Raw genomic sequence first — 19,387 nt, forward strand, 5'->3', positions numbered from 1 at the left:
CTGAGAGAATCCTGGTGCCATCTTTTTCCAGCTACGTACCCTACTCCCTTTCTTTACTGCTCTTCATCCCATCCTTCTAGAAATAACAGTCTGGGCAACTCTTAGCCTGTTGAATAAGCTCTTTTCTAAGCTTAGGTTAATGTGTAATGTTTAATTCTAATGCTTTTTCCTTCCACAGTCACTACTATCACTAATCCTAAGACTGTAACTTGTCTCAAACATTTGGAAAAATGGCATGCAAAATAGTAAGTAAGCAAGCAAGCCATTTTGGGAATTCAGCCTGGACATGTGAGGGGAAAAGTGAGTAAGCATCATCCTGCCCCAGTGGCTCTGTGTACTTTCGGTGTGCCTGTTCCACCCCTGACCTTCACATTTGTAGTTGAAAGGCTTGAAGGGGACTTGCCAGTGCATTCAGGAAAATGCTTTTACAAGTCCCTTTCAGATCTTTGCACTAAACATGTCAAGGGGGGAGGGGATGCTCACAGCAATGTTGGGGGCAGGGCTGACACACTCACTCCATAGACAGATGGACAGACAGATAGAAACAAGTAAATATTAAAACCCAACCCTTGAAATTCATATGTATGTGTCACCTGAGAAAGGCTCTCCATGTTTCCCTTGAGTTTTATATTATGCAAAATTTGGTGGCAACAGTACTTAAATGTATTACAGGATGCAATCTCTGAAATAAAACCAAGGAGGATACAGGAGAAGGACTCCTAATATAAAAAGGACTGCTGCCAAAACCTGAAAAGAGGGTTCACGGGAAGTCATCATTGAGAAACTGATCTTCTGGCATGGGTCACTTAGGCTCAACATTTAGAAGAAGATCCTACTGGCAGGCTTTCCAGGAGTAGTATATCACGGCTGATCTTTCAAACCCTGTACCATTTAAACAGAGAGCAAAATATTTTAATAGTGGAGTATAAGGCTCAGCAAAATGCAAAGACCTCTTCTTTGATACATTCAAGGTTAAAAATTTGAAAAAGCAGGGATGGAAGATGCAGCAGAAATTGTGTCTATGAATGGGAGCAAGTTCAAATGTGCAGAAACAGTACATGCCTCCACCCTTCTTAGGCCATATGATAAATTTTGGGGAACATCTACAATTGGCTTTTTTCTTTGGGTTTTACTATTTGGCAGATCTGTGTTGCTGCTTTGAAAATCAGGAAGATGTCATTATGGGAGAGGATGTTTAACCCTTCCTTGATCTAAATGCCCCCCCCAACAAAAAAAATCTGCTAGTAGCTCTGTGCAGAGAAATGCAGGTACAGATGTTGCACCTCCCTCTCCCAACTAATAGCTACTTTGGATGAGTGTGATTTGGACATTTAGAATAGATAAGAAAGGATAAAATTCCTTCCCAGTGGTCCTTTCCCCCAGCATTCCCCAAATTATTGCTCAGGACTGTTAATTTAAACAAAATTAAACTAAATAAATAATTAGCAAACGGTAAAAAAACAAAGACCAAACATGGGAGATCCTAATGACAGATCTCTCATGTCATTTATACTTTGGCCTTTAAACTGTATCACATTAGGGACATGGAGAAAAAAATTGTTCAGTTCACACCTATCTAATTTGAATTTCCCAAATCAATACAAGAAACAGGATCAATGCAGCTGTCCTTAGAAATTTACATTTCTCCACATTTTGTGATGCAGTTCTTCATCCAAAAAGGCATATAAAATGTGTACATTAGTGAAAATAACATACAAAATGTAGCATGTTAGGGGACAATGCTTGCAGAAATGTGTATATTAGGAAAATGCACACAGAAATGTGTATGAACGGAGGGAAAAGATTATTAAGAAAAGCAAATTGATGCAGAAATGAGGTGAAATGGACTTAAGAATGGAAAAATGAGAAACAGAGAGCAACCAAAATTGACAGATCTGTCCATTCTTAGCCACTTCAGACCTTCCTTATATCCTCATGCAACATCAAACATGAAATCCGTTAGCTGAAGAGGAGAGAAGAGAGTTCTACATCATCTTACTTTTTCTGTATGTTAGAATCATATCTGAGAGACTGAAACACATGGATGGGGGGAGATGAGGGGTTGACAGGCTGGCATCACTGGCCTTCCTATAAAGGGATTTGTGCTAGGTAAATATTGAACAAATGTTCCTTCCTTAACAGAAATCTTGGCAGTACTGCTATCATTTTGACAGAGTCCAAGGAGGAAAACATCCTACAGTTACACATCAACAAACTTCTTTTTTAGCTATAATTGTGACATAGATGGAAGGTTGCATACTATAAATGACAGCACAGAACAGCAGCTCTAGTCTCCAGTGAAGATATTGAAACGAAAGAACCAGGAACAAAAAGAAATAATTTGGATTACCTTAGATACCCTGTTAGCAACTTCTCTGCCTACAGTCAGCCCCTGAACAAAGGTCCTTGCAGCAATGAAAGCTCTTGTTACTTGAACCTTCAGTTTCCTGGGTACATCTCCAAAAGGCTTAAGCTGGTCTGTGTATTTGCTTACACACTCTAGATAGTCCTCAGAGAAATGATAGTGGGGGTTTATGAGCTGGAACATTCGCTCTAATAGCCGAGCCCAGAAGTCATTCAACATTTCCTCCAAGTTCACATTGCCTCCTGTATAATACCTTTTCAGTTCTATGAAGAGATCTTGGAATACTTCTGAATTCTGCATGTACAGCATGCCGTATGTCCGTACAAACATATCATTTAAGGATCTTTCTGCATTCTCCAGGAGTTCTCGGAAAAATTCTACACAAAACAGAAGCATATGCATAAGAAAAGAAGAATTATAATATTAAGCATAGCAACGACAATAGTAATAATAACAATAATAATAGCAGCGTATCACATTTGTTGCAATCTTTAGAGCAGGCAGTGGGTGAAACTCTAGTCGGCAGGCCAGAACCTTCTGAATAGGTTGCCATTGGGATCCACAGCAGCAGAATGAAAGCACAGGGCATCATGGGACTGCGCTGGGTGAAGAAGTTTAAACCTCCCCACCCAGCCCAGCACTGTAATGGAGATTAATATTGTGCCTTCTCCACTCCTCCTTGGTTGTCTGTAGAGCAGAGACAGCACAATTTTCCTTCCCATTGCAGCACTGGGCTGCACTTCTGCACTGATCTGCATGGGTCATCTGAGGATCAGGAGGCTCGGTGCCTCTTTGTGCGATTGTGTGTGTGCAATGTGCATGAGAACGTGTATACCTCTTTTGGCCACACCCATTGCTGGTTTGCAATTCCTGCAAGGACTGCAGTACAACCCTTAAGCCAATAAAGATTAGTAACCCCCTTCATTAATGAACTGCCTTGAGAAAAAACTTGCCCAGTAAATATTGTTGCTAGTGTAAGTGGGGTAGCTAATGCTATGTAGGTTTACTCAGAACCTAGTTCTATGTATTAAAGAAGGCTTATTCATGAGTAACTATGTGTAAGATTGTAGCTGTAGATTTGGAGTATGGTTCCTTTGAAATCACATTAAAAATAGAGAACATTGGATTCCTCATGAGGACACAGAATAAAAAATCCATAGCCCTAAATGTTAAATATGCTTTTAAGGAAACTGCTATGAAAGCTGTTCCATTTATATTTCAAGAATTGTTTAAGCAATGAAACTCTTTCCACTTAGACACTGAACTGGTAGCATTCCTGATTTAGAGTATTATATAAGAAAAAATGTGATATTTAGCAATGGTGTGCTTAAGTCATAACGTCTAAAATGAAGTGTTGTTTTAGAAGCTTGCAGGTGGGAGAGAGGGGAAGGAGATGAAGGAAGGTTAGAGGGTCACCAGGGCTAAGCTGCTATAGGAATTGGTCACCACTGCACTTGTGATTACATCATTGCACAAGTGGGTTGGGTAGTACACCCAACAAAGCCTACTTTAGCATATTGTTGACGCAGGATAAGTGGAAAACTAGATTGACGTCATAGCTGGGTTCAGAATAAGGGAAAAACTAGATGTGACTTTTTTTAAAAAAACACAACAAAAATATATAGGCAATGGAGAGGGGCAGCAAGTCAGATTGGGGCTGTGGCAAGTGTAGGTGGCACTGGACTTTGAAAGGAAACATGGGGCTCCAAACACAGTCTTTTCCACTAATGCTTATGTGAGCCAGGAAGGACTTGGCAGTGGGTGATAGGGGTTACTTAATCCTTCTGATTCTCACCTGTACATGCCCATAAGCCAATTTTAATTGGTTTTTCTCCACCTGAGCTCTGAAACCAGAAATAAATGGAGCCAGCTGAAAGCAAAACACTCTGCAGGGGAAAGCAACTGCAGGTGGAAGCTGACAGGTGCAGGTGCAGTTAAGTTTGGAAACATGTCATTCGTAAAACACTTCGAGTTCCACCCTAAAACATTTAAATTGACATTTGATCTTGGAATACTCCACCAATTATGACTGCACCTTTGTGTTCTATTCTTTTTCTTTCTTTCTTTTTAAAATAAGTATATTCTTCTTGTTTAAAAAGAAAGCAGATGTCAAAAAGAGTAACTGCAAAGCACATCATTTTAATGCTAGTTACCAGCAGGCTGTATTAAAATGCCCTTTGAACTGAATCAAGAACACTTCAACCAATCAAATTTTCCATTTCGCAAAATGTTTGTGCTCCTACACCAATAATTCACATTAGTGCATATTCTTTTCAGAAGTATATACTACTTTCAGTATATTATATCTCTTTCATACAATGAGATGAGTAGGTCCATCACTGGTAACAGAACAAAATCTCTGTTAACAAGATGTTTTAGGGTTGCCTCACAACCCTAAACTTTTCCCCTTGATTTATTATAAACTTTTTGCAATATTACAAACTTCCACTACATTAAGGAAATGTTAACCATTAAAGGCTGAACAATAACAAACATTTTATTATCCTACAAGATCTCTCTCTCTCTCTTGTTGTTGTAACGAGCACTTAGAATTTATGAGTTCTTGTCTGAGAACCAAACCCAATCCTAGAATGGCAGGAACAATTCAATATAGAGGCCCAGGTGACCTCAGTGGCTAGAAGTGCCTTTTACCTAGGGTTGCCAATTCCAGTTCCACAAATCCGGTGGGCTAATTTGCATATTATGCATATTATTTGCAGATTATGCAAATCATTTGCTTATTATTTGTATATTGTGCAAATTATTTGCATACTAATATTTGGATTGTGCAGTTGTTTTGTTTTTGTGCCTAGGAATTACCACCAAAAACTGTGAGAAATCTTTATTTAAAAAGCAACATTTTCAGCCTTAAATGCCTAGACTCTAGTTTCCAACACTATGGAATATTTATTGGTTGATTAAGAGGATTTATATCCTGCCCTTCTGCTGTTAAAAACAGAGCTCAGAACAGCTTACACATATAATAAAAACAATAACACACAATCAATATAAAAACATAATAAAAACACAAAATAGCAACAAACATAAAGTAAGTCAGGACAGCAGTACGGTTAACCATTACATATATGATATATTTCAGAGATGTGGTGGGTGGAGAAAAACAAGAAGCCAAAATGTTAGGAAAATGAGTCTTTCACACCACATGCTCAGTTTTAAATACTGTTGCAGCAAGTTTTACAAGTTCCTCCAGTATTCCACTGGCGCAGGCACTCAGACATTCAAAGTATCTGTATGTTTCTTAGGCTTTATAAAAACAGAGCTTTGCTTAACTCAAAATTTTTTCTCCCTTTGATCAACCACATCTACACAGGTTCCACCTCCATACTCAAAATGAAACTGGGCCTGGAAGTGTGCAACAACCCCACACATACCTTGCTAATTAGATTACCAATGCCAGGATGTCTGTCTTATCGACTACTCTCCTGCTCCCCCCCCCCACTGGGCATCATGAAAGACCCAGTCCTGGGCTCAGAAAGAAAATAAATATCTGGTCTTCTTCAAAGTACTGATAAGCCTCTTGTTTTAATTAAAATAATAATTATAAATTCTTCTTCTTATCACTAATGGGAGTTAATTATCTTGCATATGCTGCTGTTGCTTCTATGGCTGTAGGAATGAGGTTAAAGATAAGTGAAATGCAAATAGAAAAAGAAAGAAAAAAGATAGTGATGATTTCCTAAACGCAATACCATACCAACCACAACAAAATTCCTATGAGTAAGGCAGAAAACTCAGCATCCCACAACCAGTCAGGATTCATAACCAAAAACCCAAACTAAAAAAATCCTAGCAGCCAGTCAGCCAAGGTCACAGAAATCCCCATGCAGCACAACCTGACCTGGGGACTGCAGTTAATGCAGAATGCTGCAGCACAATTGCTGACATGAGTGAGATCCTATCAGCACATTACACCTTTGCTCTGAAATCTGCATTGGTTGCTGATTTGCTACAAGGCCAAGTTCAAGCTGTGCTTTCCATGTTATGGGTGCCACATAGTACTTGTTCTGCTCTTGTAAAAAATCAGTCCTGTAAAGTGGCAGCACCTACACTTTGGAACTCCTTGCCTATTGACATTAGGCAGATGCCTCTTTTCAGCACCTGCTAAAATCCGTTTTCTTGAGGCAAGCCTCTCCAGGTATGTGGAAGCTATTGTGTTTTTAAATCTGTTTTTAACTCATTGTTGGTTTTATTACTTTGAATGTTTTTAAGTATCTGTCCTTAACACTTTTGCCAATAATTTTATTGTTTTAATTCTTTCTGTAAACCGCTTTGAGATTTTTTACAATAAAGCAGTATATAAATGTTGTAAATAAAAATACATAAATAAATGTTGGAGTCACTGTGGCCCTTGAGTCTCTTCCCACTTTTAGGAACCAAGGAATCTGCCTTATACTGATTGAGGCCATTTCGTAACATGATTTCTTAAATCCAACACCATACCAACCACAACAAGATTCCTATGAGTAAGGCAGAAAACTAAGCATCTTACAACCAGTCAGGATTCCTAACCAAAAACCAAACATAGGATAAATGAAGAAATATTTATATAAGCATGACTATCAAATATATTTATTATTTACACAAACTGTAAAGATATTTATAGTGCAATCCTAGGTTTATTTATTCAGAAGCAAGTCCCAGTGTATTCAGTGGGGCTTACTCAAACAGGGACAGAAATGCAACCTCAAGTGATAAGCAACTTCATTCACACAACCCAAAATTCCAAATCATGCCACTTTACGCTGTTTTGCAACTGTTTATACTTGTTTTTATGGTTATTGGATTTTAAATGGCTTTATTTCTTGTTGTGAGCTGCCTTGGTTTCCAACCCTACCTCACAGGGTTGTTGGAAAGACTCCATGCACACACTGCAGATGTATAAATACATACAGCCCATATAATAGTTTATTGTCAAACCAGTTGGTCATTGCAGAAAAATCAGTATTAATTTTTAAAAAATCGGTATTAGTTTCCTACAGAATAAAAACTGTAATACCTAAGTAAGACCTGCCTACTTGCTTTAAAATAGGACTGGAGAAGGGACAGAAAGAGTTAGAACACAAACACAATTCTTTTTTACATTCACTCCAAAGTCCCATTGATTTTCAGCACATTCATCACCATGTCTACTCAAAAGTAAGTCCTATTGAATTCAATGGGATTTACTCTGGGCATATGGAATTAGCATTGCTTTTACAAAAGCAAGTATTGGGAAGCTTTTCAAAGCACTGCCCAGGATCTGACTCCTGCACACAAGAGGAAAAAAAACTGAAATGTACATACTTACCCAATTTATGAGATTTTCAGATAAACGGGGGGGGAACCCACCGTTTTCTGGCATTGCAATGAGGTTTTCTAGACACTGCCTCAGGTCAATCAAACTGAAACACAACCCTGGCTTCACTGATTGGCTGCAATCCTGAACGGGTGGGGTTAAAGCTATGAAGTGCTATACAGTACTGTTTAAAGAAAGATTTAATAGTCAGGGTGGCTGATGTTTTTATGCATATCTTGAGAACAGGACCACCTAGAAACTTTTTTTAAAAAATTAAAGCTGAGAATCCGGGCCACCTAAGGGGCTAAATGGGCACTGGGTGACATGCAAAGAATCCGGGTAAAACCCGGCTAACCAGGCAATATGGCAACCCTACTTTTACCAGCTTCAGTTGGTAAGACAGTTGTGGCCATTTCTGGACTGGGATAGCCTGACCACTGTTGTTCATGCTCTGGTAACCTCTAGGCTGGATTACTATAATACATTCTACATGGGTCTGCCCTTGAGGTTGATCTGGAAGCTGCAGCTGGTGCAAAATGCAGCAGCAAAACTGCTCTCTGGGACAGGGTTTTGCCAACATGTTACTCCGCTGCTGAAAGAATTGAACTGGTGACCGTTAGCTGCCAGTCTAAGTTCAAGGTTGTAGTTTTAGTGTACAAAGCCCTATGCAGCTTGGGACCAGGATACCTGAAAGATCGTTTTACCCCTTATATACCCAATTGATCAATGCACTGTGCAGGTGAGGGCCTCCTACAGATACCATCTTATCAGGAGGTCCGTTCTGCACAACATAGGAAACGGATCTTTAGTGTGGTGGCACCTACCCTGTGGAATTCCCTCCCCTTAAATATTAAACAGGCGCCATCTCTGTTATCTTTTTGGTGTCTACTGAAGACCTTCCTCTTTCAACAAGTCTTTTAAGTAGAGACCTTATCCCAGTCTGCATCTGAATTGCTTTTTAAGATATTTTAAAACATGTTCTGTTTTAATATATTTTAAAGTCTGCTTTTAAGATGTTTTAGAGTATTTTTTGTATTTTAGTTTGCTACCCTGGGCTCCTATTGGGAGGAAGGGTGGAATAAAATTTAATATGTAATAAATAATAGTATTTTGCAAACATGTGATTTGGTATCCATGAGAGCAATAAGTTCACAGTACCAGCAGCTTTACAATGTGTTTTTTTATGTGATAGAAGCAACACCTGCCACTCCACAAGAGAAATTAGGCTACAGATTTAAAGTTCACATTTATGAAACCTATTAAATATGTAATCATACTTAATAGGATAATACACAAGAATCCAGAGAATTTGGAGATGAAGAATGGGAAGTGAGAAAGGTACAGAAAGAAAGCAGAACAATATAAGAGCGTATAACCCCATAAAAGGAAAAGACAGAACAAATATTTTTTATTTATTTATTTAATTTAATTTATATACCGCCCAAAGCCCAAGGGCTCTCTGGGCGGTGTACATAAAATAAAACAGTCAGGAATATATAAATACAATAATACAATAAAATCAAGCCAACAAAGGTAAACAAAAATAATCAAACAGCAGCAAAATACAACAATACATATAATAAAATGCATTAAAATGCCTGGGAATATAAAAAGGTTTTCACCTGGCGCCGAAAAGATAGCAGCGTCGGCGCCAGGCGCACCTCATCGGGAAGACCATTCCATAGTTCGGGAGCCACAACCGAAAAGGCCCTATTTCTAGTCACCACCCTCCGAGCTTCTCGATGGGATGGTACTCGGAGGAGGGCCTTAGATGTTGAGCGCAGTGTACGGGTAGGTTCATATTGGGAGAGGCGCTCCACCAGGTATTGCGGTCCCATGCCGTGTAAGGCTTTATAGGTCAAAACCAGCACTTTGAATTTAGCCCGGAAACAAATAGGAAGCCAGTGCAGACGAGCCAGAACGGGTGTAATATGAGCGGACCTTCTTGTCCGCGTCAACAATCTGGCCGCTGCATTCTGGACTAACTGTAGTTTCCGAACTGTCTTCAAGGGCAGCCCAACATAGAGCGCATTGCAGTAGTCCAATCTAGAAGTTACCAGAGCATGAACGACTGAGGCGAGGCCGTCACTGTCCAGATAGGGACGTAGCTGGGCTACCAATCGGAGATGGTAGAAAGCATTCCTTGCCACTGAGGCTACCTGAGCCTCAAGAGACAAGGAAGAGTCGATAAGAACTCCCAAGCTACGAACCTGTTCTTTCAAGGGGAGTGTAACCCCGTCCAGAACAGAGTGAACATCCACCATCTGGGCAGAGAAGGCACTCACTAACAGCGTCTCTGTCTTGTCTGGATTAAGCTTCAGTCTGTTAGCTCCCATCCAATCCATTATCGCGGCTAGGCAACGGTTTAGTACGTTAACAGCCTCACCTGAAGAAGATGAAAAGGAGAAATAGAGTTGCGTGTCATCAGCGTACTGGTGACAACGCACTCCAAAACTCCTGATGACTGCGCCCAGCGGCTTCATGTAGATGTTGAAAAGCATGGGGGACAGAACCGATCCCTGCGGGACTCCACAATGGAGAGTCCAGGGTATCGAGCAATGTTCCCCAAGCACTACCTTCTGGTGGCGACCCACCAAGTAGGAGCGGAGCCACTGCCAAGCAGTACCCCCAACTCCCAACTCCGTGAGTCTTCCCAGAAGGATACCATGGTCGATGGTATCAAAAGCAGCTGAGAGATCAAGGAGAATCAACAGGGTCACACTCCCCCTGTCCCTCTCCCGACAAAGGTTATCATACAGGGCGACCAAGGCTGTTTCGGTACCAAACCCAGGCCTAAAACCGGATTGAAACGGATCGAGATAATCAGTGTCATCCAAGAGCCCCTGGAGCTGGCCAGCCACCACCCGCTCCAGAACCTTGCCCAGGAACGGAACATTCGCCACAGGTCTATAGTTCAAGTTATGTGGGTCCAAGGAGGGTTTCTTCAGGAGTGGTCTCACTACCGCCGCTTTTAGGCAGTCAGGGACCACTCCCTCTCGCAAAGAGGCATTGATTACCTCCTTGGCCCAGCCGGCGGTTCCGGTCCTACCAGCTTTCACCAGCCAAGAGGGCCAAGGATCCAGCACCGACGTGGTCGCCCGCACCAGTCCAAGGATCTTGTCAACATCCTCAAGCTGCACAGACTGAAACTCATCCAATAAATAAGGACAAGACCGTGTTCTGGATGCTTCATTGAATCCAGCTGCTATAATATTGGAGTCTAAGTCCCGACGAATGCTAGCGATCTTGTCCTGGAAGTGTCCAGCGAACTCATCACAGTGGGCTACAGATGAATCTATAGTATCCCGAGGGCCAAGATGTAAAAGCCCTCGTACAGTTTTAAAAAGCTCCGCTGGGCGGGAGAGTGATGCCTTAATACTGGCAGCAAAATATCTCTTTTTTGCTGCCCTCACCGCTGCTGTATATCGCTTAGAACAGGCACTTACCAAGGCATCATTGCATTCGTCGGGAGTTCGCCTCCATCTGCACTCAAGCCTTCTCCTCTCTTGCTTCATCACTCTCAGCTCCGAGGTATACCATGGGGCTGCATGAGCTCTACATAGGAGGGGGTGCATGGGAGCGATCGTGTCAACCGCCCGGGTCATCTCCGTATTCCACAGTTCAACCAGAGCTTCAACAGGAGCGCCAGTCTTCTCAGTCGGAAAATCCCCCAGAGCCCTTTGGAAACCCTCAGGATCCATTAATCTCCGGGGGCGGACCAGTTTAATAGGTCCCCCACCCTTGCAGAGGGAAAGGGTCGCCGTGAGCCTAAACCTCAGCAAGCGGTGATCTGTCCATGACAATGGGGTAGATGAAAAACCCCCAACCTCCAGATCACCATCTCCCTGTCCAGTGGCGAAGATCAAGTCAAGTGTATGTCCCGACACATGCGTTGGGCCAGTAACAAACTGTGACAGCCCCATGGTTGTCATGGACGCCATGAAGTCCTGAGCCGCCCCAGATAAAGCGGTCTCGGCATGGACGTTGAAGTCCCCCAGTACCAGCAGTCTAGGAGACTGCAACAATACCTCCGAGACTACCTCTGTCAGCTCAGTTAGGGAATTTGTTGGGCAGCAGGGCGGGCGGTACACCAACAAAATTCCCAGCCTGTCTCTCTGGCCCAGCGCAAGGTGGAGACACTCCAATCCAGTCGTCACCTGTACAGGGTGCTCGGTGAGTGAGAAAGAACTCCTATAGACTACGGCGACCCCGCCTCCCCGACCTTCGGCTCTACCATGATGCTGAACCGTATACCCAGGTGGGCAAAGCTGGGAAAGAGCAACTCCTCCTGTATCACCCACCCAGGTCTCGGTTATGCACGCCAGGTCAGCCGCCTCATCCACAATTAAATCATGAACAAGGGAGATCTTATGCTGGACCGACCTGGCGTTTAACAACAGCATATGGAGATCCGAAGGCTGACTGATAGGACAACCAGCAGTCCTGGGGATATGAGGAGAACCGGAATGGGTCACAGACACTACTTGTCTGGGACGAGTTCCCCTTACCTGGCAAGTCCTCCTCACAACACCATACCTCCCATTACCCGTCACTACGCTAATTGGGGCCCCCGAAGGTCTCCCCGGTTGGTGTATAATACATTCTCCCAGGCACATATTAAAACAGATAAAAGCACCAATACACAGACACCGAGTCACATTCACACGAATAATAAAACACACAAAACACACACACACTTGATCAATAATACAAATACAGTAAACATACACAAAATACACTCAAATAATATTAAATCGTTCCAACACATTCCAACTAAAGACACATAAACACTAACAGCTCAATCATTCACAAAAAAAACATAATACACATTCAGCATATGTATTACATCCAGGTGGCAGCAATGAGTTAAAATGTTGCAGTCCCAGAGTCGCACCTAGGTTAACAACACTGATCGTTCTTAAAGGGGCCGTATACACACTCATACACAACATGCATTCAGCAAACACCAAACATCCAGTTAAAATTCACACATCAAACATAATCTCGCACTCCGCACGTGGACGACAGTCCTGGTCCTCTCCTCGTCACAGGCACCGTCCTCAAACGTCAAGACGAAAATTCAAATGAAGTTCAGATGATGGCGATGGCAAAGAGGTGCAAGCTGCCAAGGCCAAAGGCACCCCGCAGTGATAAGATGAAAATCCCAAACGGCAGCGAGAGATGCGGCGACAGCACCAGCAGCATCAGACACAGCCACGCCCACAGCAAAACGCCGCGAACGGGACCCGCAGCCCGGCAGTGACCAGCCACCGCCCCCCGACAAGCGACAAGGGAAACCAACCACAGGGAGAAGAGCAGAGCCGGGCAGCAGCAACGAAGAGGGCACAGCAACCGCGACGAAGGAAGCAGCAACCAGGACACAGCGACAGCGATGGTGACGGCGGACGGGAATGCTGCGGCGGCAACACCAAAAGCCGCAACGAAACACAGCGACACAGGCAACGGGGATGACCCAGGTCACCCCAGCAGGCAGCACGCAACGGCAGCAGCCCAGAAGATCATGCAAGCCGCAACAAACAGCAGCCGCAAGAGGCACGCAGCGCAGCACACACCAGCCGACAAAGGTAAAAGGCCTCACTCATCCCCGGCCTCGATTTTCCATTCCCTTCAGAGCCCACCGCGACCACTATCCAGCCACTGCTCCACTGCGCCACTGTTCTCAAGGCAAATTCTCGGGGTAAGGTAAGATGAATAATACCAAATACAGTCCCAAGCAACTTCCTCACACTCCTGAACAGGCACAGGCACAGGCATAGAATATTTATGTCCAAAAGATGTTAAAATGATGTTAAAATGATGTTAAAAAATGATGAGCGTCAGGAGCTCCAAACACAAGCTCCTACACCTAAGCCGCCATTATTTAAATAAATGCCATCCTTTTTGTTCTAAAGATATTTATTTTCAGAAAAGAAAGATAAATCACAAATACCTAGCCAAAGCTATTAGAATATTGTGTGCCTGGTATATTAATTGGCCTTTTATAGGAAAGAATGGTGTTACAAGACGGCCCCAGTTTGTGTGCAATCAATCCAATTTTTTATGGAATACCTGAGAGTTTTAATTTCTCTCTAACAGAAAACAAGCAAGAGACTGTTTTCTAACCAATTATATATTAGGAACAGATTTGCTCAGTGCTTTCAGACCTGTTACGCATTTTGTGCTGACAAGACAGATTGCATGTGTAACACATAGTGGAGCTTGAAAACATCTTCTCTTTCTTCAATATATTTCTTTCATTTAATGGGAAATATCCATTTTATGGCCTGCCCCTTGAACAACCACCTCCAGAAATATTGAAGGTCAAGGTAAAAATATCAGTCATATAGTGAATGCAAGGTCAACGGTATATTGCACACTCTAATTCCAAAAACTGCACACTAAGGCTGCAATCCTATGTACCTGGGAGCATCTCACTGAAGTCAAGGTGGCATAGTTCTAAATACACAGCTACAGAATTGTGATATATATTGTGTAAACTAGAAAATATCATGCCTAGAAACTCCTGCCTCATATATTCACTTCTGTGCACTTTATTCAAATGATCCTAATAACATTGGTATTTTGTCATCTTCATCAACTTTTTCTTTGCAAAGATAGTGTTTGTATAATATGGCTGAGTCATTACTAGAGACACTTCTCCCATCTTCTTTCCTATCTCTCACCAGATATTTCCTTCACGTTACTTTAGGAAGGACTTTGCATAGTTTTCTAATGCCAGTTTTATGCTAGTCATTTATAAGTGTGTCCACAATCTACATTAGATTTTACAGATCTATATTAGATTTTGTGCAAAAAGTCTAAGAAGGCTATACATTTGCTTAAAAGAAACCACCACCACCATGTTTGCTTTCTTTTCCTTTGTGTTTGTTGTACAAAAACAAAAACTAATACAAGTGTAGAAAATTAAGTATCTGATCAAAACATTGTGTTCCTACCACCACCAAGTAACAGAGGAGCACAAGAGCTGTGAACATAGTTATTGCTACAAAGAAAATGTATTTTGGAAAGAAAAATAAAGATGATCTTATGAGGAGTAAAATTACTGAATATATACAAAGTTGCCACTATTCTACTGATACCTTTAAAAAGTGTGTGTGTGTGTGTGAGTGTGTGTGTGTGTGTGTGTGTGTGTGAGAGAGAGAGAGAGAGAGAGAGAGAGAGAGAGAGATAATGTTTTAATCTAGATGGCACCACCTAGGAAATGCATTTTAGCATTGGCTTTAACTGTCTTTGGCAAAGTATTACAATATGACATCTCCCCATACTACACTCTGGAACTCCTGCAAAACTGGATGGTGCATTACAAGTGCATTACAAACCTTCCAGTTTTCTTCTGATCACCCATCACAAAATTATTTACACTTTTAAGGCAAGTTTTTTTTAAAAAGTTATCCTGCCCAGCTAACCAATACACTTCATATGATGACTCATACACAGCCCTTATGACACATCCAGTGGTTTGCCTGCCTCACAAAAGGGAGAATCTGTATGCTACCATTAGGCATAATTAATAACTAATGTGGTAGAGTGGTTAGGGCTGTTGGACAAGGGCTGGGGGTACCCTGCTTCAAATCTCTACTCTGCCACCAACTTGCCAGGTAACCTTGTGCCAGTCACTGTCAGCCTGACCTAATTCACTTGGTTCTTGTGAGGATAAAATGAGGGAAGGAGAATTATGCATGCTGCACTGAACTTCTAGGAAGAAAGAAGCTATACAAATGCAATAAATATATAAAATAATATACCTGGAAGTACAGAGGCAAAATACTCTTTTTACCACCTTAGAGAATTCTGTGATGCTTGTCTGAAAGTTGGAAATTCTGTGCTGTTGTATCTCTTCTTGGCTGTGCACAAGTGGAAAGGCCTTTAGCTTGCACAACAGAACTTTACATTCCTCTCCTCCCCTCTGTAGCCCTCTACGTGCCCTAAAATCTGCTCCAGAGGGTTGGTGGATCTCTGGATTAGATTTGGGAGACTGTGGGGGAGGGGCAGGAGGAGAAGAAAATGAAGTCCTGTTGTGTGGGTAGCTTGTGCAATATCGGATTGTGCCTACCGTGTTGCAAGCTGATTATCATGTATACACACAAATGTATATTAAAACAAAATGTAACCGGCAAATTAAAATAATTCATGCCTCTGAAAGAGAAAGGAAACCAAATTAATTTTGAAAAGTCATTCCTTTTCAAAGGAATGGTGCAATGCGAACTTGCAACACGTATACCCCGCCTTCCTTCAAAGCCTATAAAATACTGGGTGCCAGCTAATTACACATTTCCTTCTATATTAGTAAAAACCATCCCTAGTATGTTATAATTTTATTGTCCCCTACATGGCCCTAGATATGCTGCTGTATTTACCAAGCATGTAATTAAGTGTGAGTTCCCATTAAGCAATATAATATTAGGGTTCATTATGAAATTATACTGTTCAGTCAACCTAGCATCCAAAATACAGTTGTCACTTTTACTGACATAAGCATAATTTCATTAGGCACATGTTAACCTCCTGAATAGCCAAACAGTACTTCATTTATACTTGCCTTTTAACTTTAAAGATAAATTGTGTTTTAGTTGGTGGATATATTTTTCTGCCTAGAGTTAACTGTGGTGATAAAGTCCAGGCTGACAAATATTATGCTATTATTACTTCAGGGTTGGTTTACATAAGCAGCAGACTGAGGTAATGGTTGCTTTCACACTGCACTTTATTCTGTTATTCTGATGATTTCTTACCTGATAATTAGCGCATTATAGTAGATCTTTCACATGATGTACAAGCTAGTTCTGGAATTCTAGTGGAATATAGTGCAAGTTTAGCACAATTTTTTTGTCAATTATTGTACGGTGACATTGGTGTTATATTGGGAAATGTTTGTAAGAAACATAAAAAACAGACACGTTGCTTGCATAAGTATTCAACTTCCACACATTAATAATTGGTAGAGTCACCTTTCGCTGCAATAACAGGGTAGGTATGTACCAGCTTTGCATACAGTGTCGGGAGGGATTTTGGCCCATTCTTCTTGGCAGATTTGCTCCAGGTCGTTCAGGTTGGTTGGACATCGCTTGTGGACAACAATTTTCAGAGTGCCACAGATTGTCAATGGGATTGAGATCAGGACTTTGACTGGGCCACTGTAGGACATTCACCTTTTTGTTCTTGAGCCACTCCAGCATTGCTTTGGCCTTGTGATTGGATCATTGTCCTGCTGAAAAGTGAATTTCCTCCCAAGCATCAGTTTTTTAGTGGACTGAAGCAGGTTCTCTTGCAGTATTTCCCTCTATTTTGCTCCATCCACTCTTCTTGCAATTTTAACAATTTGTCCAGTCCCTGCTGATGGGAAGCATCACTACAGCATGATGCTGCCACCACCATACTTAGCTGTAGGGATGGTGTGTCTTGAGGCATGGGCAGTTTTAGGTTTGCAGCACACATAGCGCTTAGAGTTTTGGCCAAAAAGCTCTATCTTGGTCTCATCTGACACTCTCACGCTTTCTGGCAAACTCCAGACATGCTTTCAGGTGGTACTTTTTGAGTAACGGCTTCTTTCTTGCTACCTTCCCATACAGGCCAGTGTTATGCAAAGCTCTTGATATGGTTGACTGGTGCACCATTACTCCACTCCCAGCCACTGAACTCTGTAGCTCCTTCAAAGTGATGGTTGGTCTCTCTGTGGCTTTGCTCACAAGTCTCCTCCTTGTTCAAGCGCTGAGTTTTGAGGGACGGCCTTTTCTTGGCAGTGCCTGGGTGGTGTGATGCAGCTTCCACTTCCTGATTATTGATCCAACGGTGCTCACTGGGATATCCAAACACTTGGATATTGTTTTGTACCCTTTTTCCTAATCTGTGCATTTGTATTACATTCTCTCTCACTTCTGTACAATGCTCTTTGGTCTTCATTTTCCTTCAGATCCACAACCTGACCAATAATCCTTCAACAGTGGGGCTTTTATCCTGACAACTGACAGCAACTTTAATGATTCAGAGGTGGAGGCCAATGGTATGGTAATTGTGTCCTCAATAGGACAATTTCTTTCATCCATGTAAACTGGGAGCTTCCACAGCGTACGGTTGAATACTTAATGCAAGCAACACGTTTGTTTTTAATTTTGTTGCAAACATTTCCCAACATGAAGCCAATGTCACCTTACAATAATTGATTTTGAGTTTCAGTGTTTCAAAACAAAATATCATATAGAACAAAATTACAATGTACCATTTGTAATTCAGTAATATGAGAGCATTGGTCAGGGGTCTGAGTACTTATGCAAGGTACTGTATTATATGTCAGGTGCTAAAGGGAGAGGGGTTGCATGGTGACAGGACAAGATCTTAGACCTCTACACAGTGGGGAACTACTGTGTGTATGTGTATGTGAGGGGCTAAAAGAAGATGCTGTTCATTGCAATTGTGTGAAATACATTTGTGCAAAATGCTGGTATATCAGCTGACAAAGCTACTGTTTCTTAATGCAACAGGTACTGCAGTGTGAAAGGAATTTTAGAAATCCGGACAGAAACACTACCATTTAAATCTATTAAACTATCACAATAAGCCCCATGTCTGAAAGCAGCCATAGAATGCTGAGGTGGTAGAATGGACTGCACCACTTCAGGTGTGAAGTCACATTTCTGAATATTCCTCATTTTTTTTTAATCATTGGAAGTACAGAAGAAGCATATAGGATGGAGGCCAGGCTAGAACTTTTCTCCCTCATGTGCTAGGATGTTTTATTTTCTTTACAGATAATCTTTTTATGAGAAGAACCATTGAAAACTGGCAAAAAACCCCCCCACTTATGAAGTAATCTGCAATTTGACGTGCTTGTAAGCATCACATTTACTCAGTAATATAGCTGTTTAAATGTGCAGAAGCAGCACATGGGATATATCTTCCTGGGCTGTATCTTTTCAGGATGAGGTTATGAGTGTTATGTCTACATGCTATCCTGTGTTTAAAAATGTATATACCTTTCAACATTTTACCGATGGAAATACTCTGCTGCTAACATCCTTGTTCCCACATGAGGGATCACTTGCTCTTCTGGCTGCCCAATACTCTCCAGGGCCATGGGCTTACCTGGTGGTAGAGGCTGGGTTTTGGAAGCTGCCTGCTGCCATTTTGATTTTTCTACAATATACTGGAGTGATGATATGTCAGACATTCTAGGCGCACTGTGGGAAAATTCTCACAAATGCATTTTGGCTCCAGTAGCTGCCTGGCAATACCAATTGCTGTTACCCACCCTGGATATTGAAGGTATCTGCCCCTCTGTGGTTTGGTGAAAACAGGCTGTATATTTTTAAAATGTGTTGGGTATTTTTACAGGCACGAGCTGGCAAAATCACCATTTTAAATTAGAAATGACCTAAAGGGCATCTCCAGCATCTACTGGAAAGGCAAATAGGGCAACTTTTTTTATATAAAGGAAACACTGGAGCATTAGCAAAAACCTTCCTACATACTTCATTTTCAGAAGCTTTTAGGCACAGACATATGGGATGGTTTGAGCTTCATGCCAGCATAACTTGGAAAGCAGCCTTCCATAGTATTGAGCAAAGCCCATCCTGGGAGTGCTTTACTATTTGATGCGATGACCTCTCCTATTCAATCACAGTGACGTCAAAGGAATGGTTTTCTCCCCCACACTTTTTTCAAAGCTATATATATCTATGATGTCTCAAAGGAATACAGGGAGCAGCAGA

The 19,387-nt window shown here is 41.8% G+C and overlaps 1 protein-coding gene across 1 annotated transcript in view; it reads right to left on the bottom strand.

Annotated features, from left to right (window-relative positions):
• GPC6 (glypican 6) overlaps positions 1 to 19,387 on the bottom strand; it is a 1,220,950-nt gene that overhangs the window by 577,357 nt on the left and 624,206 nt on the right. Inside the window, exon 3 of the mRNA XM_061630112.1 lies at positions 2,351 to 2,742. Within this exon, the coding sequence (XP_061486096.1) occupies positions 2,351 to 2,742 (392 nt within the window). The remainder of the gene's footprint in view (positions 1 to 2,350; positions 2,743 to 19,387) is intronic.

The sequence above is a fragment of the Rhineura floridana genome, chromosome 5 (assembly GCF_030035675.1).
Source record: "Rhineura floridana isolate rRhiFlo1 chromosome 5, rRhiFlo1.hap2, whole genome shotgun sequence".
Taxonomy (NCBI): domain Eukaryota; kingdom Metazoa; phylum Chordata; class Lepidosauria; order Squamata; family Rhineuridae; genus Rhineura; species Rhineura floridana.